At 40.8% G+C, this 27,635-nt stretch overlaps 1 protein-coding gene across 1 annotated transcript in view; it reads left to right on the top strand.

Moving 5' to 3' along the window:
* The first annotated feature begins 1,216 nt into the window (after positions 1-1,216).
* The window catches only part of LOC127629010 (endothelin-3-like), a 38,929-nt gene continuing 12,510 nt past the window's right edge, over positions 1,217-27,635 (top strand). The window contains exons 1-3 of the mRNA XM_052106018.1: positions 1,217-1,294; positions 1,636-1,849; positions 27,148-27,288. Of these exons, the coding sequence (XP_051961978.1) occupies positions 1,231-1,294; positions 1,636-1,849; positions 27,148-27,288 (419 nt within the window). The 5' untranslated portion in view covers positions 1,217-1,230. The remainder of the gene's footprint in view (positions 1,295-1,635; positions 1,850-27,147; positions 27,289-27,635) is intronic.

Genomic DNA, 27,635 nt, shown 5'->3' with positions numbered 1-27,635 from the left:
ATAGTTAGTCGTATTCTATACGTGTGCCTTAAATTAAAAATATATTGGAATGAAGTGATTAGGCAGATTAATATTTAACTGCACACTAGAAGTCCATCCAGAAAAACTTCCCTTGCATTTAAGAAACAAAACTACATTTGGAGTAATTAGAATAGCAGCCTTAAAACAGATCGCAGTACAGAAGCCCTGAACCGCAAAGAGAAAAAAATTTAAAAGATAAAACATTTAATTGTGTCTCATTTTTTCTCTCTCTCTTTTCACAAAAATGTTTTTTTTTCTCTCTCTTAAATTTGTTTTTCTCTTTTAATTTGTTTTTCTCTTAAAAAACAAAACAAAAATGTATCTTAAAGAAAAGGAAGGAACTGAGACAATTTTTATTTCACCATATGGTTCAGGACTTTCATACAATAGAATATATCAAATGGAAAAAGTAACATTTCAAATTTTAATAACATTTTAATAACCAAATTAGAAACAATGTAGGTGGCAATTGAAAAATGTATACATTAACATGGGTAGAAGATTTTTCTCTTCTTTATTTTTGTAACTAATTAGATAAACAAAGTTAATCTTTTTTAATTAGGCCTATATACAACTTAATTATATATGTAAATTATGAATTGTATATGTGGCCTGTTTCTTTAAATGTTTTTGATGATTGTTAAATGTTTTTTGAAAAGTTATAAAGAAATAATAAATGTTGAATAAAGCTTCCCAAAACCTGACACACATGTAGGCCTACATACGAGATTATTACAATATTTCAAATATATCCGTTTCCCTTTGGGTAAAAGCTGAGGATAGGGTTCTTATAATATCGTAATTACTGTTATTTCACAACGTCTTCGTAAGCCCGAGGAAGACAGGAACCATGCTTTCTTTTCAGAAGAGGAGGTAAAATAATAAATAATGGACTCGGTAAAAGAACACGAGTGAATTCCTCCTCTACGCTGCGAAAGAGTTAGAAGCGCGCGCTCACCGGTGGGCGTGGTGTCAGCACTCGCTATTTAAATAATACATGAACGCACATTTAAAAATTCCTTTACCCCAGAGTTATTTCACATATATTGAGCAGATGATGCTCAGAATTCCTTTCTGGGCTGAAACGGATTTGTTTTGGAGGATTTTATTTATGTAGCTGGATATCTGGAAAGGCGCGTCTGACAACTTTTTCCACGAATAAAGATTGGTCGTGCGCACACATTGATAAGGACGCCGCACGCCAGTAAAATGGCAAAAATGGTTTTTGATGCTGTTTTATTGATTTTGAGTCTTGTAAACATTTTCACCGAGGGTAAGTTCTATAATAGACTGAAACGCTGTCATTTTGTGAATGTGAGTTTATATCAGCAAGACAGACTTAGCCCATTGTATTGTTATATTTGTTTATTTGGCACAGTTGTAAGAAAATTGAGCATATTTTAGGACAATGTTTTGTTTTTTGCATTCTGAGATTATTTACATAATTTTCCATTAGCTAACTGTAATGTGAAAAACGCATTTAATATTTAAATGCTAAAGTATTTTATATATTTACTGTATATGCCCAGCTTTGAGAATAATGTGGGAAAATTCAATGCAATGTGCTTTCACTATTGTTCTGCCTCTTAAAAAGTATTCGTTATTATATGACAGGTGCACCATCGTTCGGGACGTTTGAGATTCAAGACGCGCACGTGCGCTCATCTGACGAGTTCTCTTCTGGTGTTTTACATCAGCAGACAGAAGCAGCGCTCAATGCAACATCACACACCCGCGCTAGATCCAAACGCTGCACGTGTTACTCTTACAGGGACGTGGAGTGTGTTTATTACTGTCACCTGGGCATTATCTGGATCAACACCCCACAGTGAGTAGATGTTCCATGATTTCGGCTGATGGGGAGGGTAATATTGCTATTACAATAAAATAATTGTGTAATTAATGCATAAACTGCAGCTATAAAGTTGTATCTAAACAACATGCAGTTTCAGAAACCTAGCATTGTTTAGATACAGCACAGCTTGTAAAAAAGACATGCTGTTCATTATTTTTTCTCAATTCCACTTTGCCCTGCTCACACAGCCTCAAACTGTTTACTAAACTAAAACTAAATGTAAAAAAAAAACATTTTCGTAAACTGAAATAAAAATAAAAAATAAACATAATTGGAAAAACTGAAACTAAAATAAATTGTCATGGCTCTGAAAAAAACAAAACTAAAATACAAATAATCGGAAAAAAAAAATAACTGTTTTCGTTTTTATTGCGATAGGTTTTTAAATCTTTAAATCCGCTATCACCTTAACATGAAGATGCCACTAGGTAGTGATGGTCTATTGCCCTCATTACATTAATAAAGACAGAGCGGGAGGGAATTACTACAGCACATCATGGAGGAAAGCAAAGCAGGGTGACCAGAAGTGGGTCCCGGATTTACAAGGGTGTGTCCTGGTGTCTATATAATAATGTTAATAATGTTCCAGTTTCAGATGTTAGGCTCACTGATTTATTTCTTTGAAATTAAATATCCTCAACGTCCTTCTTGGTATTGTGTCTGGTATCAATTGCAGGGAAGGGAAGATATTTTAATGCACTGCACTATGATTTTATGGTAATTTCATTCAATCAGTTATCAGCAATCCGCTCAGAATCTAGCTGTTACCGTGACAACGACTCATGCGCTTGGCGCTCTCTGCTGCTCTCTGTCATTATGCAATGTAAATTAGAAATGTGCAAATGAAAATGCATGTTCAACAAGGTGAAAGAAGGCCAATCTATATCTTTGCACAACATGTGAAAATAGAATTGAAATGTTTTGCTGTCTCTGTTAAAGTTCACTTTCCCATGGCCACAGTGTTAAATAACTGATTGCAGGTCATATTCATACAGCTATATATATATATATATATATATATATAGTTAAAATACAATTCCACATTTCCACATTTAAGTGCTGGTACTATATATACATATATATATATATATATATATATATATAGTACCAGCACTTAAATGTGGAAAAGTGGAATTGTATTTTAACTTTTAAGTTCCAATGTTACAAGTTCTGTATGGCAATTCTTCCCATAAGGCCTGCCCCCCTGAGTCTTCTCTTTACTGTTGTACATGAAACTGGTGTTGAGCAGGTAGAATTTCTCAAACTAGAGACTCTGATGTCCTTAACCTCTTGTTTAGTTGTACATCTGGCCTTCTATATCTCTTTCTGCCCTTGTAAGAGACAGTTGTCTTTAAAGACTGTAGTAGAATCCTTAGAATCCTTTATTTAGGTCACACATTATACACACAGTTTTTTGCATATATACAGTGAAATGTATTAGTTTTCTAATAGTTTATTAGCTAAGCTGGGGTCAGAGTGCAGGGTCAGCCATGATACTGTGCCCCTGGAGCAGATAGGGTTAAGGGCCTTGCTCAAGGGCCCAACAGTGGCATCTTGGTGGTGCTGGGGCTTCAACCCCTGACCTTCTGGTCAGTAACCCTGAGCCTCAACCATTGAGCCACCACTGCCCCTGGTACTGTTAGTGTATACCTTTTTATGAAATCTTCAGTTTTTTTTGGCAATTTCAAGCATTGTATATCCTTCATTCCTCAAAACAATGATTGACTGACTTTTTTGCCATTTTTGACCTAATATTAACCATAAGACATGCCAGTCTAATGCATACTGTGGCAACTGAAAAACAAACACAAAGACAATGTTAAGCTTCATTTAATGAACCAAGTTAGCAATTCAGCATGATTACTTAAGAATAAGATGTTGGAGTGATGGCTGCTGGAAATGCGGCCTGTCTAGATTTGATCAAAAATGACTTTTTTCAAATAGTGATGGTACTGTTTTTACATCAGTATTGTCCTGCTATACTTTGCGATCAGTTGTGAATTGAATTACCAATTTCCTTCCAATACAGAAAAATCTGTACAATGTTCCAAACTTTTGGCCACCAGAGAATATATATATATATAATACTGTGCAAACGTTTTAGGCACTTGGGAAAAATGTTGCATAGTGAGGATGTCTTCAAAAATAATGACTTAAATAGTTTTCATTTATCAATTAAAGTCATACAAAGTCCAGCATAAAAAAGCTAAATCAATATTTGGTGTGATAACCTTTGCCTTCAAAACAGCACCAATTCTCCTAGGTACACCTGGATACAGTTTTTCTTGGTTGTTGGCAGATAGGATGTTCCAAGCTTCTTGGAGAATTTGCCACAGTTCTTCTATTTCTGATGTCTCAATTGCTTCTGTCTCTTCTTGTAATCCCATACTTACAGTGGGGGGTCTCTGTTTGGACCATGCCATCTGTTGCTGTACTACCTGTTCTTCTATTCTATTCAGTTTGCAAAAGAAATGTTTGGGAATCTAAAATGTATATTTCCTATTGACACACTAAAGCTGGAAATATAAATAACCATCTTAAGACAAATGTTTTTGACGCATCTTATGTGCCTACTACTTTTGCACAGTACTGTGCAAAAGTCTTAGGCACATAAGATGTTTCATTGATTTGTTTTACATTTCATTTGCAATATGTATAGAGTTCCCCTTCTGTCGCTCTCTCCACGTTGTGTCAGAGAAGCGACACTAGGGGTCTCTCTTGAGCGCCGATATTCACCTCTGGACTATGAAAAAAGGCCAATGAGAGTTGGCAACCAGTATTTGCATGTCTCGCCCCCGGACATACGGGTATTTAAGCGGCGCAAATACGGGAGTTCATTCAGAAAATTTATTCGGAGCCGATGGTCGTGCATGCAGTCTGCTGCGAGTTACACACCAAGTTCCTGTTTAATCCTGCATGCTGTTGGATCTGACGGCGCACAACAGCGGCTTTCTCATTCGTGCACGGCTGTGCATTCTTGCCCCTGGGCGCTTCGACAGTGCAGACAACTCGAAAGAGTTATTCTAAAAGAGTGAATTTCGCTCTAAAAGAGCAAAACACAGCGGCATAGAACGTCCTTCTCAGGACGCGTCTTTGTAAAGACGATTTTCCGCCTCTGTGTAGTTTCTGGATGCATTGATTCTCCCCACCTCTGACGTCCATAACAACTGCCTTGCATTCCTGGGTTGCGATCACACACAGGCAGCGTTTTTATGAATGGTCTATGTTTTCAGTACGAGAACATAGCCATGACAGCATTGCAGTCGTAGGTTTTTTCTTGTAGTGAGAAAATCCCGGCATTGGATGATGACATCACCGCTGCATCGGAGAGCGTAACAGCGGCGCCGAATGCGGATAACTCGCCTGGGCCGCCACCTTCGGGTCTCCGCCCAGTCTGAGCCTGATGCAAGAAGGTCCGCTATGCTTCCCCGGGCTTAATTGGTTCCGCGGGCATGTGCGCCACTCACAGCCGCTTTCAAGAAAGAAAGAAAGTGGTGCTCCGCCTCAACTAACAAGTGAGTGGGCCCAGCTCTCAGCCCCAGCGTTGAGCTCCCCGCAGAAGTTGGACGGCCATCGTCTCACGGACCCCCTTGAGGACCCAGAAGGCTCCCAGGCGCTCCTGATATGACAGACCCAGAGACCGAGACGTTAGCTCCGGAGCTGGTAAGACCGTTCCCCGGTGGAGGGCTGGGAGGAGAATTTTTTGTTAAATTCTTTACACTCTATAGAGCTATTTCCTTGCTGTCTCTGGGGTCACCTGGCCTGCAAATGCCGTTCTCACGGCACTCTGCTTTCAGGCCTCAACAGTCCCGGCTCCATGGACGCGGTGTCCCCGCCTTCAGCGCCTTGACTGTTCCCTGGCCGGCCGGTTCAGACGAGTCCAGAGGACGCCAACATCAGACCTCCTCCTCAGTCATGAACCCGCCCCCTGCCGGATGTGCGGAGCAAGGTAAGTGCTTTGAATTTATTCTCAGCACAAGAACCTCGGTACACCACGTTGCCTCCCGACGCCGCGTTACCTGTTCCGCACCGCTGCGAAGCCCCGCCGGGTACGTCCAAAAAACTTGTCCCCTTGGTGCCCCTAGCAAAGAGTTTAGAGGCGTGGCTTTCACTGCCCAACCCATCACGCTGGCTGCACCGGACCATTCGACTCGGTTATGCAATTCAGTTTGCCAGGTGTCCGCCCCCCTTCGTGGGCATACATTTTTCCGCAGTACACGGCCAACATGCCCATTCCCTGTGCGAAGAAATCGCCTCCCTTCTATTAAAGGACGCGATAGAGCCTGTCCCTCCAACCGAAACGAAGAAGTGTTTCTACAGCCCTTACTTCGTTGTACCCAAGAAAGGCGGCGGCTTACGACCGATCTTGGACCTGCGAGTTTTCAATCGGACCTTGTCCAAACTCCCGTTCAAAATGCTCACCCAGAAACAAATTCTATCTGGCGTCCGGCATCTAGATTGGTTCGCAGCGGTAGACCTGAAGGACGCGTACTTCCACGTCTCAATTCGCCCTCGACATTGACCCTTCCTAAGGTTCGTGTTCGACGGCCAGGCGTATCAGTACAAAGTCCTCCCCTTCGGCCTGTCTCTGTCCCCTCGCGTCTTCACGAAAGTCGCAGAGGCAGCTCTTGCCCCGCTCCGAGAAGCCGGCATACGCATACTCAATTACCTCGACGACCGGCTCATACTGGCCCATTCCCGAGAGTTACTATGCGCACACAGAGACCAGGTGCTCAGCCACCTCAGCCGTTTGGGGCTTCAGGTCAACTGGGAAAAGAGCAAGCTCTCCCCGGTCCAGAGCATCTCTTTTCTCGGTCTTGAGTTATACTCAGTCCCAATGACAGCACGTCTCTCCAACGAGCATGCTCAGTCAGTGCTGAAATGCCTCGCTTACTTCAAGCCAGGCGCCGTGGTCCCGCTAAAACGTTTCCAACAGCTCCTGGGGCATATGGCATCCTCCGCGGCGGCCGCGCCGCTGGGGTTGATGCATATGAGACCACTTCAGCACTGGCTCCGGACTCGGTGCCATGCTCATCTCGACCTGAGATGAGCATGGCACCGCGGCACGCACAACGTAAAAGTTACCTCTGCCTGCCGCCAAACCTTCAAACCCTGGACAGACCTCTGCTTTCTAAGGGCAGGAGTACCCTTGCAGCAGGTGTCCCGACACGTTCTGGTCACAACCGACGCCTCCAAACTGGGTTGGTGTGCCGTGTGCAACAGGCGTGCAGCCGCAGGCCAGTGGAACCGAGGCCCGCTGCGCTGGCACATCAACTGCCTAGAGCTGCTGGCTGTTTTTCTGGCCGTGAAGAAGTTTCTTCCGTTAATTCGGAACAAACACGTCCTAGTCAGGACAGACAGCACCACGGTCGTAGCCTACATAAACCACCAAGGCTGAGTACGCTCCCTCCACATGTCACAGCTCGCCCGTCGTCTCCTCCTTTGGAGTCAGCAGCGACTGGAGTCACTGCGTGCCACGCGCATCCCCGGCAACCTCAATGTGATAGTGGACGCGCTGTCAAGACAAAGCTTCCTGGTGGTGAGTGGAGGCTCCACCCCCAGTCGGTCCAACTGATTTGGGACCGGTTCGGCAAGGCTCAGGTAGACCTGTTTGCCTCCCAAGAAACCTCCCACTGCCCGCTCTGGTATGCCCGGACAGAGGCTCCCCTCTGGGCAGACGCGTTGGCACACAGCTGGCCGGCGGGGCTGCGCAAGTACACATTTCCCCCAGTGAGCCTTCTTGCACAGGTGCTATGCAAGGTCAGGGAGGACAAGGAGCAAGCCATTCTGGTAGCCCCTTACTGGCCCACCCGGACTTGGTTTTCGGACCTCACGCTCCTCACGACAGCCCCTCCCTGGCCAATTCCCCTGAGGAAGGACCTTCTTTCTCAGGGATCGGGCACGCTCTGGCACCCGCACCCAGATCTCTGGAACCTCCACGTCTGGCCCTTGGACGGGATGCGGAAGATCTAGCCGGCCTACCACCGACCGTCATAGATACAATCAATCAAGCCAGAGCCCCCTCTACCAGGCATCTCTACGCTCTAAAGTGGCGTCTGTTCACGGACTGGTGTTCTTCCCGAGCCGAAGACCTGCAGAAGTGCGCAGTTAGGTCAGTGTTCGTGTTTCTTCAGGAGAGGCTGGAGAGGAGGCTGTCCCCCTCCACCCTCAAGGTGTATGTCGCCGCTATTGCGGCCCACCACGACACGGTAGACGGCAAGTCTCTTGGTAAGCACGACTTAATCGTCAGGTTCCTAAAAGGTGCCTGGAGGATAACTCCCTCCCGGCCTAACCTGTTCCCCTCCTGGGATCTCTCGGTCGTCCTTACGGGACTCCAGAGACCCCCCTTGAGCCGCTTGATTCAGTTGGACCCAGGGCCTCTCTCTCAAGACTGCCCTGCTGATCGCGCTCGCTTCCATCAAGAGGGTAGGGGACCTGCATGCGTTCTCTGTTAGCGACGCTTGCCTGGAGTTCGGTCCGGCAGATACTTTCGTGATCCTAAGACTGCGACCGGGCTATGTGCCCAAGGTTCCCACCACACCCTTCAGGGATCAGGTGGTGAACCTGCAAGCGCTGCCCCGGGAGGAGGCAGACCCAGCCCTTTCACTGCTGTGTCCAGTACGTGCTTTACATATTTATCTGGACCGCACACAGAGCACCAGACGCTCTGAGCAGCTCTTCGTCTGCTTTGGGGGACAGCAGAAAGGGAACGCTGTCTCCAAGCAGAGACTCGCCCACTGGGTTGTCGACGCCATTTCCCATGGCTTATCACACCCAGGCCGTGCCCCCCCTTGCGGGTCCGAGCTCACTCCACAAGGAGTGTTGCGTCCTCATGGGCACTGGCTAGGGGCACTGCCCTAGCAGACATTTGTAGAGCAGCGGGCTGGGCAACACCTAACACTTTTGCGAGATTCTACAATCTCCGAGTTGAGTCAGTATCGCCCCATGTTTTCTCAGGTACCGAGCCCGTAGAACTCGGTAGCACGCCCACGATCTGACCGGGTGAATCACTTGCACCTAGCGCCCTTCCCCCTAACCAGGGGAAACAGTGCGCCTTCATTCCCAGGAGATCTCGGGTTTGGGACACTGGTTGATTCCTCCCTAGTCCTCGTGGGTCGCAGTTCAGCGGAGGAACTCGCCGACCCAAGCCACTGCGGGTACCGCAAGCTACCCTGTACTGGTATAGGTGCTCCACAGGTAAGGCCTCCTTCGGACTCCCCCTGTGTGTAACACCACGGTTCTGTCCCCTCTGGCGAGCTGACTCCCGTGTTTCCCTTAGGCAGTCACGGCTGCCTCGGTTGCCGTGCTGTATGTTCCCCCCTCTATGAGGCTGGATCCACCACCGCACCAACTTTTCCACATAGGCCCTAAGTCAGGCCTCTGATGGTTTTGCCACTTAAACTTGCCTCCCCTCTCGGGTAGGCGTGGCCTCCGCAGGGTCTTCTCCGCCCTGAATAAGGGCTAAGACCCCCTTCCCTCAATGCGTGTAAGGGCCCTGGCCTTAGTTGCTCTATGCGAGAAACATAGAGAGAAAAGAGGCCCGGCCAGTAACGATAAGGAATCCTGATGGCTTAGATGGGGCATTGGGGAAGGGTACGTGCAGCCTGATACAGTTGGTCGTCCTGCACGTAAGAATACCTGCTCGCTCCTGTATCAGCAGTTCACGTACACGGCTCAGCGCATGGCATTTTTATAAGTGGACCCCTAGTGTCGCTTCTCTGACACAACGTGGAGAGAGCGACAGAAGGGGAACGTCTAGGTTACGTATGTAACCCCCGTTCCCCGATGGAGGGAACGAGACGTTGTGTCTCCCCTGCCATGTCGCTGAGCCGAGCCACTGTTGTGGCCGTACCATTGCTCCTCAGAAAAATCCTGAATGAACTCCCGTATTTGCGCCGCTTAAATACCCGAATGTCCGGGGGCGGGACATGCAAATACTGGTTGCCAACTCTCATTGGCCTTTTTTCATAGTCCAGAGGTGAATATCGGCACTCAAGAGAGACCCCTAGTGTCGCTTCTCTGACACAAGGTCTCGTTCCCTCTATCGGGGAACGGAGGTTACATACGTAACCTAGACGTTTTGTTTGATGTTCAGTTTTCAGCGTTGTGACAAGACTTACTTTCTCATGTCAAATGCACTAAAGAGGACTTTGGTTAAAGTTCAGTAAAAAAAGAAGCATTCTTAAATCTGAATTTTGTGTTTTCTTCTACTGTATTATCAATAAATAAATTCAGTTGGTCTTATTAAAAGGAAGATTTTTAACATTATGAGTATTCTTTACAAACTGTACATTTGGGTGTCCAGCTATAAGACCTATCTTACACAAATACCTGTTTTCCTGATTCTTGATACATCAACTAAAATAAGAAGTAAATATTTTGAAAAACTAATTAAAAACTAAACTAAAACTAACAAAGAACTAACAAACTAAATGAAAACTAAACTAAATTGGAGCAAAAAAATGTAAACGAACTAGAAATAAAAACTCAATTAAAAATGTAAACTATTCTAAACTTGGTCCCGACATCTCCATCAGGACGCAGGACGTGACTCGTAAAATCAACACTGTCCCGGTTTCATCGGGAGATCTGGTCACAACGATTAAAGCATATCATAGTTAGATGCTTATAATTATTTCCTTAGGTTTAAGGGCTGAAATATTTGATCACTCCCATTTTAATCAATGATATCAATAACACTGCAAGCATGTGACTTGCGGAGCTTCATTTTTTTAATGGAGCGATATATAAGGTCACTTTAAGAGCATATAAAGAAATACTCTGACTTAACTAGCCAGCTAGACTCTTCCTAGCAAACTTTGAAGTAATTGACAAAAATGTTGTTTACCCATCAGAGATAAAGTGTGCTACATATCCTACAGTTGTTAGTACTGCACATATCCAGCCGTCTTGCTTCACTGCTTCACTTCCTGAACATCAAGCTCAATTGGAGGTGGTCGACATGTGTGAATGTGCCGATGCTATGCAAATTTCTGATGGGACTATTGTCCTGGTAAGCCCTAGCCCTAGCTGCCACTGGTCTACATTGAAGAGAAAAAAAAAAACAATTTGTTGGCTCAACAACCTTAACTTATTAAATCACTTCTACTCAGAAACTTACATATGTATAAAACATTTTGCTTTATATTATTTACTTCATGTACAACACAAAATATAAATTTTAAGGTGAATTTGAGGGATATATGAAGAAAATGACTTATTATGAGTTCCTTGAACTTTTTTTAAGTTTTCAAAGAATGTTTTTATTTTTTATTTTGAAGACTACTAACTTAAACAATCAAAAAACAGAATGGAGGTTGTGGGGAATAGCCATAAACCCTTGTGCTTGAATATTTATGTGGGTATTTAATTAGATGCTATTTAGAATTCGAAAGAAATTGTAGCTCTTTTTGGTATTATTGATGTTGTTTTACTGTAATTAGTTGTTTTCTGTAAAGTCACCTTTAGGTGGATTAGTGTTCCATAAGTGGTCAAGTTGGATCCTGTTCAATTCATGGAATTGTTCCATGTGCATGTGAATGTGCATAGCTGAAATGCAGCTTTACAGTATGTGCACTTCTTTGGGTTATTAAGTTTAATGACCTCAGTCATTTTTCTTTTGAGACAAATAAATTAAGTAGAAACAATGATATACGTGTTAATTTTAAACAATGTGCTATAAGTTGTTAAATCTTATTCATGTGACATACCTTTTTAAGTAAATCAAGTTGAATGAACTAATACATTTGTGTATATCTAACAAAGGTATTCTAGTTGTGCTGACATAAAATGATGAATTAAATTTACTAAAAATAATGATGCAAATATGCTATATATACCTTTTTAATTAATCCAACACACTATTTTGTTCAGTGTAGTTAGTACAGCACTAGCTGACTGTATCATTAATTCTTCTCAAACTTGTTCAAACTTTCTAAGTGCCATTAGAAAGTGACTATTACTGTACCTCTATTCTTATACTGTATATTTATTTATCAACTGTAAGTGAAATGGTGCACATGCTGGAAAATATTTTTGACTGTGCCAAGTGAGCAATAAACAAAGAAACACCCCAAAAAAGCTGTAAGTAATTTAAATTGTACTGCCTCCCAAACAGACTTGGAGAGTAACAGAATACTTGTAACAGTGTTACGTAATCAGGAAACAAAAATATGTAACTGTAATCTGTTAGAATTACATTAAACCCAATTTATTGAGATTACATTTACATTTGATAAAAAATTTGGATTACTAGCAGGATTACCATTTTTATTTATAACAAAAAACTAAAAAATCCTCCTGACAAAACGATAAAGACCTCTGCTTGCTTTATAGTGGTACAGATATGTCAGATGCGTGCTCGAGATCTCTTCTGGTTCCCTCTCGTGACTCACGTGAATCTGGCACCACTTAATGTCGCATGGGCAAATAACATCTGTCTCACATCAACACTGCGCTCTCGAGGCAAACGTGGTCAAACCATTAAAGACGGTTTCACTGGATTGGCCACTGGAGAAATATTAGAATTTTTGTGTAAATTCCAACATTTTTGTCACTTCAGTGGAGAAAAGGGAAACAGCATTACAATTTTCCAAGGACCCGACTGTAATGAGATTCCACAAATGATGAAGCAGGAGACTCAGGAATGTCACTTTTATAAAAAATTTAAAAAAACGCTTAAGATCTTCAGGTAAATAACTCAGGTCAGAATGCGGCATCAGCCAACACAAACAAACAGCTTCTCAGCTGGGCTCTCTCTCTCGACTGCCGCTGTCTCCCATCCTTAAAAGTCCCAATCACTCCTCACTGAAATGCAAGTGTTAAGCACAGGTGTCAATCATTTTCCACTAATTACCCCCGCTTCACTCTCTGCCATGCCCTCAACTCCACATACTCCACATTTGAGATGGAATAATTAAGTTTTAACTGAATTCTTGACATTGGGATCAAATGTTACATTTGCATCAAATATCACCCCCAAATTTTTCAATTTTGTCTGAAACTCCAGAGCAGAGCCATCCATATTTAAGGTTAAAGAACCAGCTTTACCAAGCTGGTGGGGTGAACCAATGAGCATTACCTCAGTCTTGTCAGTGTTAAGACAAAGAAAAATTAGAGACATACATTTTTTTATCTCAGTAATACATTGTGCAAGAAACGCAACAGCCACACAATCACCAGGTTTTAAATGGATGTAATTCTTGGTGTCATCTGCGTAAAAATGGTAATTAAGGCCGAGAGATCTTAAGAGCTGACCAAGGGGAAACAAGTAAATAGTGTACATGACATAAAAAGTGCCTCAATCAGTAAGGATTTCTTTTGGAATCCCTCTCGGAGATTATTCTGAAGAGTGCCTCCACAGCATTATGTGCTGATATGTTGCGTAGAGGCACTGCTTCCGGATATCGCATTGCGTAGTCCACCAGAACCAACACAAAGTGATGGCCGCGCGCTGTCTGCCAGACGAGGTCCATACCAATTCTTTTGAAGGGAACCTCGGTCAAAGGAAGCAGGTGTAAAGGCACTCCTGGTGTGGCTGACGGATTCATCAGCTGACATTCACAGCATGCCACACACCACTGGTGAACAAATCAAATCAAATCACTTTATTGTCACACGACCATATACACAAGTGCAACAATGGGTGAAATTCTTGTGTGCAGTTCCGAGCAACATAGCAGACATGACAGTGACGAGACATATACTAATTTACAATAAACAACATTTTTTCACAACACAATTTACATATCAAATGTACACATACTTACACAACACAATATAATGTACAATGTACAGCAAACTATACACACAATATAGAATACACATACAATAAAAATAAAAAAATTAAAAAGTATATAACGTGTATAAAAAATATTTATTGTAAGGAGAATATAATTTATGACAGTCCAGTGTGAGATAATAAGATTAATAAAGTGCAGTGCTGATGTATATTGATCGTGAGAGAAAGTCTGATTGCTTGGGGGAATAAGCTGTCATGTAGTCGGCTGGTGCGGCTCCTGATGCTGCGATACCGCCTGCCTGATGGTAGCAGTGAGAACAGCCCATGGCTCGGGTGGCTGGAGTCTCCGATGATCCTCTGAGCTTTTTTCACACACCACCTGTTATAGATATCCTGAAGGGAGGGAAGCTCACTTCCGATTATGTGTCTGGCAGTTCGCACCACACTTTGCAGGGCTTTGCGGTTATGGCCGGTGCTATTGCCGTACCAGGCGGTGATGAAGTCAGTCAGGATGCGCTCTACAGTACTAGTGTAGAACCGTGTGAGGATGTGGTGTTAATTGCATAAGTTAAACTTTGTGAAACTGAAAATATGATTGGTTAGCATATATCCAATAACGTCGAAATGAATGTTTTGATTGGTGTATCAACATAGTCGGACTGTCTGTATTGCCATTGCCATCAGTTGCGCTCACGCCTCCCGCAGCTTTGTACACTTTTAAAAATAAAAAACACACAATTCACTCAACGGTGCTATGGCACCACGTTAGTAGATTGAAAAAGTTCTGGGTCAAAAGCCTACTCGTTCTGAATGATAGGTGGGCATATGGCGTATGCCTGCGTATGCCCTAGACTACACGACTGAAAGTAACCATCCCAACCCTGCTCCCAAACTACTGTATTTCTTTAGCTAAAAGAATGGTGTTTTTGCTGCCTGTGATGAACATCAAGATCTATTTAGAAAATACCATCAAGTTCATCTCAATTCAAATTGTTTAGTGTGTGCATCAGTGGTATTTATACTAATCTGACCACAGTTTGAGCAGCTTTCAATATTTTGAATGTCAGCTTTCAACGGTTGGGTAGATTGCGATGTAAAGAGGGGGAGAACAAAACCAACTCCTGGGAAAGTAATAAACTCCATGTGTGAGATGAAGAAATAATTTTGAAAGTTTATTGTTCAGGCCTGCAACTTGATGAACGATCAACCCAGTGACCTTTATATACAGGGCCAGAGAACGGAGAGGTACATGAAAGCAATTAGATGTGGTCATTCTGTCTTGTCCTTTTTCATCATATTGGAATAATATTGTTTTCTACCAAAGAGTGATAGAATATTGAGTAGTTGTAGATCAGCTTGGATTAATAACGGTGTCAAGACTGAGGACAAGATGACAAGGCTATCCCTGAAATTATTAGGGCCCAAGCACTGAAAGTACCGAGACCCTATTGTTCCTCTAAGGACTATTATTATTATTAGGGCCCAACCACTGAAAGAGCAGAGGCCCTATTGTTCTTCTAAGGATTATTATTATTATTATTTGTATTAGGGTCCAAGCACTGAAAGTGAGGAGACCCTTTTGTTCTTCTAAGAATTATTATATTATTAGGGCCCGAGCACTGAAAGTAAGGAGACCCTTTTGTTCTTCTAAGGATTGTTATTATTATTAGGACCATAGCACTGAAAGTGAGGAGACCCTATTGTTTTTCTAAGAATTATTATTATTAGGGCCCAAGCACTGAAAGTGCGGAGGCCCTATTGTTCTTCTAAGGAATATTATAATTATTATTAGGGCCCAAGCTCTAAAAGTGCAGAGGCCCTATTGTTCTTCTAAGGATTTCTTTTTCTAAAGCGCTCCCTTGAAAACGGGCATGTAAAGGGGGCTCTGTAGCACCCCATTTTCACCTAAAGGCACCAAAATTGGCACATATATAGTTCTCATCAAGCCGCACAGCTTTCATAATTATAGTTGTTAGCTACGCCCAACAGGAAGTCGGCCATTTTTGTTTTTTTTGAATATTGCAGTCTCTGAACTTTTAAATACTACTCCTAGTGTTCATGAGAATGTCACCACATTTAGACAACATTATGTCAAGATATCGAAGATGCTAAATTGTGAACAGATTTTTGATAATTCAAATGGTATTGCCATGGCGAGGAATTGAATTAATGGCGAAAAATTAGATATAGGATGTGTCTCATTATTTCTGTGTGCAAAGTGTGATTTAGATCAAAATGTAGATGTATGTTTAGACTTTGGGGCTAATCACATGGATGTGACTATTTTGGGTCATGGTCAAAGCACCACCACCTGGCAACAAGAAGTGTGGCTCTTACAACGGACTTTAAAATAGTCCTCTTTTATTTATATATATATTGCTTCAAAATTGTTTAGAATAATGCCAAATGCCAAATGCATGTATACACCTTGCATTGTTTTCTGAAAGCAACTGGGTGGAAATGTAATTTCTACTGCCTATATTGACAGCGACCTTATAAAGAAGCATCCTAATAGAGATGGAATCTCATAAGTAACTGATTTGGCACTGTACAGCAACCCCTTTTGACATTTAATTATGTGCAGGATATGATTCAAGTCTATATTAAAATGTCCATTCCTGATATCAACAATTGAATTACAACTACAAATAAAAAAAATTTTAATCTGTAATTTGGTATTCACAAGTGTCAGCGTAAATTTCACATATCTAAAAATGGATTTCAGATATCAATAAGTTGAAGAGTAATTAAAGATAACATAAAAGGCTTTCATACTAGTTACAATCACATTAAAAATAACTGAAATTTCACTAGTAGTAATTCAATTGCTCATACTGAATCAAGAATGAGCATTTTATCTGGTGAAAATTTAGCTGTAAATTCATATTCAAATTTTAGAATTAATATCCTGCTCAAGATTAAATGTTGAAACGGCTTGAGATACATTCTGCACAGGAGACTCATCTTACAATTGTTCCTAAGCTTACAATCAGCACGTCCATTCATTTTTTAATTAGATTAAACTGTTTTTAACATTAGTTTTTTATATATCAAATGAAATGTAAGCACATTTATAATCAACATTTCTCTTGCTTTGTCTAACATATTGAATTTATGTTTTCACTGTGCTCATTGCAATACTGTACATAGACACAACAAGGTATCATAGGAGGCAGTGCAGCATACAGAGTTTGCCTACCGTTTGGAAGAAAAAAGGTAGTCGGGAGCAGCATGATCATACAGGAAATTGATATGTAGCTCCTGAAAGATAATTTACCCTGAAATCAACCCCATTTGCTGAATTAGGCAACTAACAATGCATACCCCGTCAAACATTTTTTTATCAATTCATCTGTAATGGCGTTTCCTCTAGCACTACTGATAGTGTGTCATACAAACAATCTCCGAGACATGGGTCCTGATGCCATGGAAACCAGGCAGTAATCACAGTAAATATGTGAGCTATGAACTAAATTAAACTGTCCTTATTGTACATTATTACGTAATGAAATGTATAATGAATTAGTCGTGTTCAACAACCATTATAAATTAGATAAATTAAAATTAACTAGATTATTTGTCTGAATAAATTCTCCACCATTAAAATCGTAATACAACATATCCGTTCACAATTTCTGCTGTAACGAATTAGCTTTAATAAGTGAATTATGATCAGTTCACTTATTGGAGTGATATTAGTCTCATGGGTTATTGAAAATTTTATCACATGTATTTAGGTACAGCTTTGAATCTTTTAGAAACAGGGATGAGATTATTTATAAAATATACCACAGTCAATCACATTTGAATACAGACAAACTTTATTACTATTCTAAACATAAATCTAATCTAACACATATATACATGAGACAGGTTGGTGAAAAGAGTGACAGAATGTGAAATAAATGATCAATACAGTGCAAATTAACTTTATGGAGTTTGTTAACAATGCCTTAAAAACCATTTACCCTTCTTTGAGTCTACATCGATTTGCTATCGGATTACCCAAAGTATTTAACAAATACACCAGCACTCTGAGCACAATATTGGAGATGTACTTGCGTGTAGTGGAGTTTCCTTGCGTTCTTTGTGTTGCTTGGTTCTTGTATGTTTTGGACCTCTGTAAGATCGTATAGTTATTGTCTGTATGAATGATAAGGTTGGCTTTGAAGCAAAGCCTTCTCATGGGTGTGTGAACCGTAGAGATTGACGAGCTTTCTCTGGACGTCGAGTCGAGTCTGAGCAGTCAGCGGAGCAGGACAGACGACTAGAGATGACAGAAGAGAAGAGACTGAAGAGAGAATGTTCTTCCTGTTTGGAAACATTTGAACTGAAATTGGCCGCATCCCCTAAGGTGTCCTGTGCCAATCAGAAGTGACTTTTCAGAGTCACATGGTCAACTGGGCTGTCTTTTCCAACAGTTAATTTATGGTCCTTTGTTTCAGATTCTTACAAATCTCCCGCTCAAAAATAGTGCATATTTAAACATGAACTTGTATATCTTGAGAATGGTAGAAGAGACATGATATTTATTGTCATCAGTGAGCATTTGCATATAAAATTTGACATTCTTTCATAAATATTTGTAGGTGTAGGTAACAAAACATGAAAATCACAGGTGACAAATCATATTGGTTAATTCCTTGGTTATACAACATGGATAAAACATTACACACATTTTAAAGAGGTACATCAGGCTATAATCTTTAATTTGTCCGTTATACAAGTTACCACAGTTCAAAGCAATTTTCAGAATGGCTAGCAAGCCTAGGCATTGTGTGTGGGTCCATGCGGTCTTGTATATTTTATAGGATTGATTCAGCAATGTAATGTGACTTTGTGTGAGATGTTTCTGGATTAAGGAATGTCCTTTTTAAGATTCTGTTTGCTGAACAATGATCACGATGTCATGCAATCTGAAGAGTCTTAAGTGTAGCAAACTGGTTTATATCAGAGGGCAGAATCTTGTGTGTCCCGAGTCTCTCGGAAACTCCCAGAATGTATGTTCTGTCTTTTATTGCTTCAACCTTTGAACTTAGGGCCTCTTTGCAGAGAAGTTTTGAAGTCATATGGGATCTAGACAATACTCTTTGTTAGTTTTATTGGCAAGATGTGAGACATACTGGCACGTGAAGTTTTTACATGTATGACGTTGTGGAATTCCAGGATTAAGATTGGGTAAATCCTAGATTCAAATCACATTGTTTCAATTCTTCTGCATGTATAATCCAACAATATAATACATGCAGTGATTATTAGCAATTAGTTATTTCATGCTATTCTATTTAACCAAATACATAAGTGATGACCACAGTAGAGTGATTCTAAATGATGTTGAGCTGTTTGAACTATGACTTTCAATGTAGTGAGGCATTGAAAGTTCACTATGGATATTGACTGATGTTTATCCAAGCAGTCTGCTTGGACCCCTGGCTCCACAATGAAACCAAATGGTCAGAATAACAACAATTATTTCTGATTTTAGCTGAAAGGCATTCAAATCATACTAAAAAGAGTGTTTTGAGATCAGAGAGAAGCTCATATAAGACCATGGATCTCTCCCAGATGACTGCAGAAAGATATTTGGCTGGCATGTCAACTCGTCATCTATATCACTACAGGCAGTCTCTTGTGGTTATTATCCAACACAACATCAATGCAATTTTAGCCACACAATTAATGGTTCAAACAATAGGTATTAAAATACAGTAGGTCTATTTATACTATTTAGTTTGTTGTTTAGTAGAACCAGAAATACTTAATTTAAGTTAAGTTTTCTATAGAAATTCTACACACCACAAACATATTTTGATGGGACAGTGAGAGTTACTGTCTATGATGTTGATGCATGGAGACAGACTATTAAATGTTAACCCCAAAATTAAAATGGTTGGAGATTAAATTAGCACAGCAGACACAATATATTTTCCTCAAAGCAAACCTGGTTTCTGTATCAATAAATAGTTGCTTCCAATTCTGTGCTGTGCATAGTTTGTCTGTAGTAGCCAAAATAAATAAAATGATTATAATGAAGTAATGCAAACACTTCTTATCACTTACTATTCAATGGTTCTTAGTTAGTTGCCTTGATTTATACTGCCAATATTGACAGCAACCTTCTAAGTCAGCATCCTAATAGAGGTGGAATCTCATAAGTAACTGATTTGGAATGCTCTAAAGAAATAGCAATTCAATATGGCACAAATAATACTGTATCACAAACCCTTTTGACATTTAATTATGTGCAGGATATGATTTTAGATGTATATAATAAAATTTTCATTATTGATATAAAAATTACATCATTACTCATGTACATACCCATTCTTGATATCAAAAAATTATTTTGAACTGGTAAAAAAACTGTAATTTAATTTTCATTTGTAGAATTTAACAATGACCTGTCATTCACTCCTGTTCAAATCTTAATTACAGATATCTATAATTAATTTCGTACTAGTACTATAAATTCCGATTTCACATGTCAGCAATGTACTAATTACTAGTAAAAACAATATTTTTTTATTTCAACAATTAAATTGTTACAGGCACAAATGTCCAGTCCTGATATCTACAATTTAATTACAACTACAATCGTCTCAGTTACTGTTGTAACTTCCGTTCCCTGATAAAGGGAATGAGACATTGTGTCGATGTAGTGACACTAGGGGTCTCTCTTGGGAGCCCCAAACACCACTGATCTTTGAGAAAAGGCTAATGGAAATTGGCGAGTGGAATTTGCATGCCACCCCCCCTGGCATACGGGTAAAAAAGGAGCTGGCTCGCAACCACTCATTCAGGTTTTGCACAGGGGAGCTGAGACAGGGTCCAGGGCATCTCAGCGGGTAGTACAGCATTGTGGCAAGAGTAACATAACGTCTTGTTCCCTCCATCAGGGTATGGAGATTACAACAGTAACTGAGACATTACCTATCTGTCACTCACTCGATGTTTTGTCGATGTAGTGACACTAGGGGTTCCTATAGGAAATGCCACAACTATCTGAACTGTGTTACGTGGACTGCCGATGCAGATGCAAGCAAGCCGCTGCGTGCCTAATTGCAGGTGTACTCGGTCTGCATGTAGCCTCCCCCAATGCCCCAATAACGTATAGTTCCTCACACCCCTGTGGGTGGTGGGTGTATATACTATGGGAACAGGCCGCACCAGCTGACCTCAGACGGGTCAAGGTGAGTTGCCACATGCGACACGAGCATAAGCCGCCTTGGCGGTTTATATATGCTACCGTCGCCATGTTGTCCATCTGGACCAACACGTGCTTGCCATAGATCAACAGCAAAAGCTTCCGCAGGGCCAGCAACTCAAGGCAGTTGATATGCCAATACAGTCGCGGTACAGTCCAAAAACAGGAACAAATCATCAAGCCGCGAGGGCTCAGGACAGGGTGGAGGGTTCCACTCCAGCCTCAAGTCCAGACAAGCATGGTGGTCGATGCTGTGATAAAGAGATCATCCTGCTCACAAGCTCTGAAAGAGACCCCTGAGGTGAGCTGCCTGTCTCATCCCAGAACTTGACCGGGAAAATGAGTGCTAACGACCTGGTTTATAGTAAAGTTATAGAAAGGCAGTGGGTTGCGGCCAATCTTGGACCTGCAAGTTCTGAACCAGGGGCATACTCTGCATCAATCGCACAGAAGAGGAGAAAGCCTACGCTACAGCATATGCTTCTCAATGAGGTGAATGGAATGGTAGTGGAACTCGCAGCTCGACACCACTCAGCTCCGAAGAAAATTCTGAATGAGTGGTTGTGAGCCAGCTCCTTTTATACCCGTATGTCCAGGGGAGTGGCATATAAATTACACATGCCAATTCCCATTGGCCTTTCCTCAAAGATCAGAGGTGTTTGGGGCTCCCAAGAGTGACCCCTAGTGTCAATGTATCCACTCCACTCCGCTTTTGAATCTGCATGCTTCTGACAACTCTCAGCACCATACAACCCCCATCGGAAAATACAACACATGCAGTCATGATTAACAATGAATTATTTCATGCTGTTCTATTTAACCAAATACATATGTGATAACCACAGTAGAGTGATTCTGAATGACGTTGAGCTGTTTGACCTATGACTTAAAATGTATTGAGGCACATTGCTCACTATGGATATTGATTGATATTTCTCCAAGCAGTCTGCTTGAACCCCTGGCTCCACAATGAAACCAAATGGTCAGAATAAGAACAATTATTTTTGATTTTAGCTGAAAGGCATTCAAATCATACTAAACAGAGTGTTTGGAGATCAGAGAGGAGCTCACATAAGAGCATGGATCTATCCCAGATGACTGCAGAAAGATTTTTGGCTGGTCAACCTGTTATCTCCATCACTAGAGGCATTCTCTTGTGGTTAATATCCAACTCAACGTCAATGCAATTTTAGCTTTATCCCTCTTAAGCATTTAAAGGAATATGCTGGGTTAAATGCGAGTTACGCTCTATCAACTGCATTTGACATAACGTTGATTACCACAAAACTTTTTGTGTCGTAATTTTCTTTAAAAAAAAAGATACGTAAAGGAAGTGAATGGGGGATAGGGTTACTAAGGACTACAACCACAATTATGTGAATTTACGTGCTTGATGTAAACAAGGTATGTGTGTAATTTATGCTCAGGAACAAAAAATGCACAGGTTTTATTTTGGTCATAAATCCAAAACTGACATTATAAAAGCTCAAAGGAAATTCCAGTGGTAAGCCTTGGAGACCCTTGTATGTCATGGCTGAACAGCTATTGCATTTGCCAATGCATTTGCAACATCAATCTACACTCCATACCCCATAAAGACAAAGCAAAAACCAGAGTTTTGATAAATCTGCAAATTATTAAAAATAAAAAACTGAAATATCACATTGATTCATTCAGATGGGTTCAAAAGTCTTCAGATATCTGCAAGACCAAGATTTTTACACTTCCTGTGAAGCGTCAATGCTGCTCTAGGAGGCTTACACACTTTTGCTTCACTATGATTAAGGACTGAGTCCATCAATAAATTAAAAGCTCCTCCCAATATCATATCATTAGCGGTGCCAGCGGCTTGCAACATCCCTTCAAGATCTATGAAAAAGCCCTGATTATCAACGTTAGGTGCATAAATATTCGTCAAAATCAACCTTTGCCCCTGAATTTCTGCTAAAACAATAATGACTCTTCCTAATTTATCTTTAATTTGTTTGAGACATTTGGATTGTAGATGTTTACTTATCAATATAATGACTCCCCTGCTCTTACTCGAGCCAGCAATAAAGAAAACATGTCCATCCCATATCTTCCCAAATCTTTCATCTTCCTGCGGGGAAAGATGCGTTTCTTGAAGAAACTATATCATATTTCTTATGTTTAAGAAAAAATATAATCTTCTTTCTTATTATGGGTTCCACATGGAGAGAGACAATCCACACATATTAACATTTGACATATAAGAAAACATAGATTCCACATTCCACATTAATGCAACAATCTACCCCCAAACTTGCCCCAGAAGAAAACAAACAGAAAAAAGAAAAACATGCGCTTTAACACCACTCACGAAAGCGCCAACCGGCATCCATCCCTCTAAACTCAAACAGTCCATGTACACCAATGAGAGCCCTGGCAACAACTTTGCCGTCAGATTGCTCAAGTCCGGTGTTTCTATACAAAAATACGTAATACAGAATTACACAACTGAAAAAAGTCTAAAAAACAGACTCCAGCCATTAAGCAAAATAAACACACACAAAAAACAATGTAGATTCATCCACGTAACTGTCTCGAAGGTGTTTGCCTCCACAAAACAAGCTCCAGCTGCTAGTAGAACCAGCAAAAAAAAAATGGCAGTTCAGTTCTTCTGTTAAAAATTCACTCCAATGTTCTGCAAGAAATATTCCACAAAACCAACTCCAGCCAACAGGAGGCAAAAGTACCCAAAACGAGCAGATTCATCCACAAGCTGTCCCGAAGAAATTAGATTACACAAAACAAACTCCAGCCGCTAGGTGGAATCAGCACACAAAGAAACGCAAAAGGTGCTCAGCTTCCTCAAACAGTCAAGTGTATGTTTAATGAGACAGGTCCACCAAATGGCTTACTCACTCCAATGATTTATGAAAGACAGTGCTTGCTGTGGGCATGTAAATTCTCTACATACATCCTTAGTATCTATTGTCAGTTTGTCCGGAAACATCAGTGCAGCTCACCACTCACACGTCCGCTCCTCACATTACATAATTTCCCTTCTCATAAGGGTATCTCTGCATTTTGCTGCATTTAGCTTTCCTTCAACCCTGACCAGTCCCCGAGTCTGCTGCTGATAACACCCCCACAGCATGATGCTAGTAAGTAAGTAACATTTATTTCTAAAGCACACTCAAACACAGCAAAGCTGACCGAAGTGCTGTACAGATGAATCTACAATACATTAAAATAAAAGAAACAGTACCACCATGATGGCCTTGTCTGGCCTTTCTGCCATAAAACCCAGATCAGTGGAGTGTTGCATTTATTGTTGTCCTTCTGCAAGATTCTCCCATCTCCACACACGATCTCTTGAGCTCAAACAGAGTGACGATCGGGTTCTTGGTCATCTCTCTTGCCAAGGCCCTTCTCCCCCGATTACTCAGTTTGACTAGGCAGCCTGCTCTAGGAAGAGGACTGTTCCTCCAAACTTCTACCATTTTAGAATAATGAGAGACCACTGTGCTCTTGGGAATCTTCAATGCATCTGACATTTTTGTAGCCTTCCCCAGATCTATGCCTTTACACAATCCTGTCTTCACAATCCTGAGCTCTGTAGGCAGTTCCTTTGACCTCATGGCTTGGTTTTTGCTCTGATATTACATTAAATTGAAATTACCACAGATCCAATCAAAGTGTAGAAATATCTCAATGTGTCAATGTGATATTTCAGTTATTTATTTTTAATAAATTTGAAGTTATCAAAAATCTGGTTTTTACTTTGTCATTATGGGTTATGGAGTATAGATCGACGTAAAAAAAAAAAAGATAATTGAAAGCATTTTAGCATATGTATTTATACGGTATATAATGTATCTAATATTTTTATATATTTATGGTTTTCTTTTTTGGAGCTTTACCGTGTTAATCACCATCTACTTTTCATTGTATGTGAATTCTGCCTTAAGGTGCGTACACACTGCCAGCGACTTTATCGCTGCAGGTCGCCAGTGGCTGGCGGTGAAGTCGCTAGTGGGTGTTCCCACTACTGGTTGCCTAGTAACGTTTATAAATTACATTCACGGATGCCATTCCATTGCTGTTGACAGCGAATCTCTTTTCTTGCCACTAAAAACAAACATTTTGGAGGGAAAAATGCAAATGCCGGTCTGTCTGGGTCCACAAAATCCCCGCGATCTCAGATACACCTTTCCACGCAGTATTTTTCTTAAAAATGTCCTTGTACGTGGGAAGAGACATATCATAGAGCACTGGAAAATGTCTAACAGCAAGAATTAGCCTTTCATCCATCTTTCCGTTACTGCAGGAGCTGAGAGAGAGAGAGAGAAGGATCACGTGAGCTCTCTCGTCGTCTCTCCTATTGGCTGTCGCTTCCGTTAGTCGCTCCAAAGTTGAACTTTTCTCAACTTTGTCGCGTCGCAGGACACGCCCACATCTAGCGCCAACGGTCGCGACAGCTCATGTCGCCGGAAGTCGCTGTGCTCGCATTGAAAATTAATGGTATTGAGTCGCTGTCGCGCGCGATGTCGCTGGCAGTGTGTACGCACCTTTAGATCTCATTTTGTGTTTCACAAAAGAACGAAAATAATATGGTATATGTCTGAAGGACATGAGGGTGAATAAATGATCAAAAAAACTTTTTTAGGAAATTCTAACATGGCCAGGTCTAAGGGGGTTCAGTGCACCATTAATGTTAATGCCATATTGCATGCTGTGTTGGAAATTCATTGAAATATTGCACTAACTGTATGTTATAACAGATTGCCATCTCTGACTGGACAGTGTTCATCAGTGGATGAGATCAACCAACAAATGCAATATGTTTTCCTGGATGCATTGGTTTTGTTTTACAAACATACAGTCTCAAAACTAAAGTGTAGAATGATTTACTGCTCTTTCCTTTCCATGCCAGGGCCTCATTTACATATCAGAAACTGTGCCATACACTTTTTAGCTTTAGTCCTAACAGGCATAAGAGAAGATTGTCTGTGCTCTAAATCTTTGGAGAAACTGATAGGGAAACTGGAGCACAGTCATTCTATACTGGGGGCATAAGTAAGCTTAAGTTGATAAAATATTAATTATTATTTATTATTATTATTGTTATTTGAACAAACAAAGTGTTAACTCACTTTAAGATATTTTGTCATAAAGCAAAACTACAAATGCAACTACATCAAACACTATGTGTTCGCACACATTAATTTGTGCCCACAGAAAGCTCTACAAATTTTCACAAAATTAGTATGCTGATAATTCATAAAGTTCTCGATATGCTTTTATTAAGTATTTTGGTTTATTTGATGATGTTTTTAGCTATGACTATGATTGTAGTATTCTCAGCTCTGTTTTGCACATTTTATCCATGTTTAAATCTGTTCTGCAGAATTCCACAGATTTCTCCCTGAAAAAAAGTCAGCAAATTCCATACAGGCTTAAAAATAAGCAACATGCTAGACCTGAAAATGTAGGTAAACTGTAAAAATAATGGTACAAAAATATGTGGCTCTGGAATAGCATTAGCAGTGTTCTATCTTAATTTTCATGCCAAAGACAGAACAAAGGGGAAAATACTGTATCACCAAACATGTGGTTACTATAATCAGTCTTTCTCTTTTGAGCAGCATGTTTATTGTTTAATAATGCACATTTTCCTCTGAAACTAATACAGTGGATTACTGATCAAAATGTCAAATGGAATGCAGGAGCGTAGATTCCGGGGGAGGTAACCCTCCCATTATTTATACCATGTTCAATGGAAACATGCAAATGATTCACACCTGCATGGAAAATTCTGTAAATTGAAGAGCACAGCAGTTATTTGTGAGTTTTCAATGTAATCTGTGTAAGCAGCTATGAGTCAGTATATGATGCACTGACTGAGGTTGAACCTGCATTCTCCTGAAAAGATGTTGGAACATGCACTCCATAATACCATAGAGTTCTCCATAGTAGCATCTCCATAGTTTGCCCCTGCTAACTAGATTTCCACCCTTTACGCAGAGCCACAGAGGTGAATGTTCTTTTTTGCAAAGCCAAATGAAAATGTTCCTCACATGGTTTTCAAATGTTATTTTTTTTATTTTTAAATTATTCTTTCATTTTGGTCCTTTCAAAACCAAATATGCAAATTCCTTGGGGATCAATGAAACAAAATTTGCATTATTGATGGCTTTTGAAAATACTGAAAATATCAGAAATATTGGACATATAAAGTGCTTGAAATGAGGTGGATCTCTCTCTGCTACTGTATACATATTTTAAAACTTTAAAAGAAACAAAAAAAAATGTATCTCTAAGATTCTGAGTTCATGTCTGTCCGTCACTTCCTGTCTGTAGGCGCACAGTTCCATATGGCCTGTCTACTTACCGCAGCCCTCAGCGATTCAGACGCTCCAGTGGCACAGTAGGGTTGGTTCTTCATCACTGCACATGTGCAGACCACAATGATGCACTATGCCACAACTTCTGTGATTCAAGGTAAATTAAAGACATTAATGAATATAATTGTGTATTTAAAATGCTTTTATCTTTACACTTCCTGGTATTGGCAGGCCTACTGTATATTTACAGTACTGTGCAAAAGTCTTAGCCGCATAAGATGTTTCACAAAATCATTTGTCTTAAGCTGGAAGCAGTTGAGACAGCCTAAAAAGATAGAAGAACTGTGGCGAATTCTCCAAGAAGCTTGGAACATCCTATCTGCCAACAACCAAGAAAAACTGTGTCCAGATGTACCTAGGAGAATTGGTGCTGTTTTAAAGGCAAAGGTGGTCACACCGAATATTGATTTAGCTTTTTTATGTTTACTGGACTTTGTATGATAT

Source organism: Xyrauchen texanus, chromosome 35 (assembly GCF_025860055.1).
Source record: "Xyrauchen texanus isolate HMW12.3.18 chromosome 35, RBS_HiC_50CHRs, whole genome shotgun sequence".
NCBI lineage: Eukaryota > Metazoa > Chordata > Actinopteri > Cypriniformes > Catostomidae > Xyrauchen > Xyrauchen texanus.
This window is presented reverse-complemented; position numbering and strand designations above follow the sequence as displayed.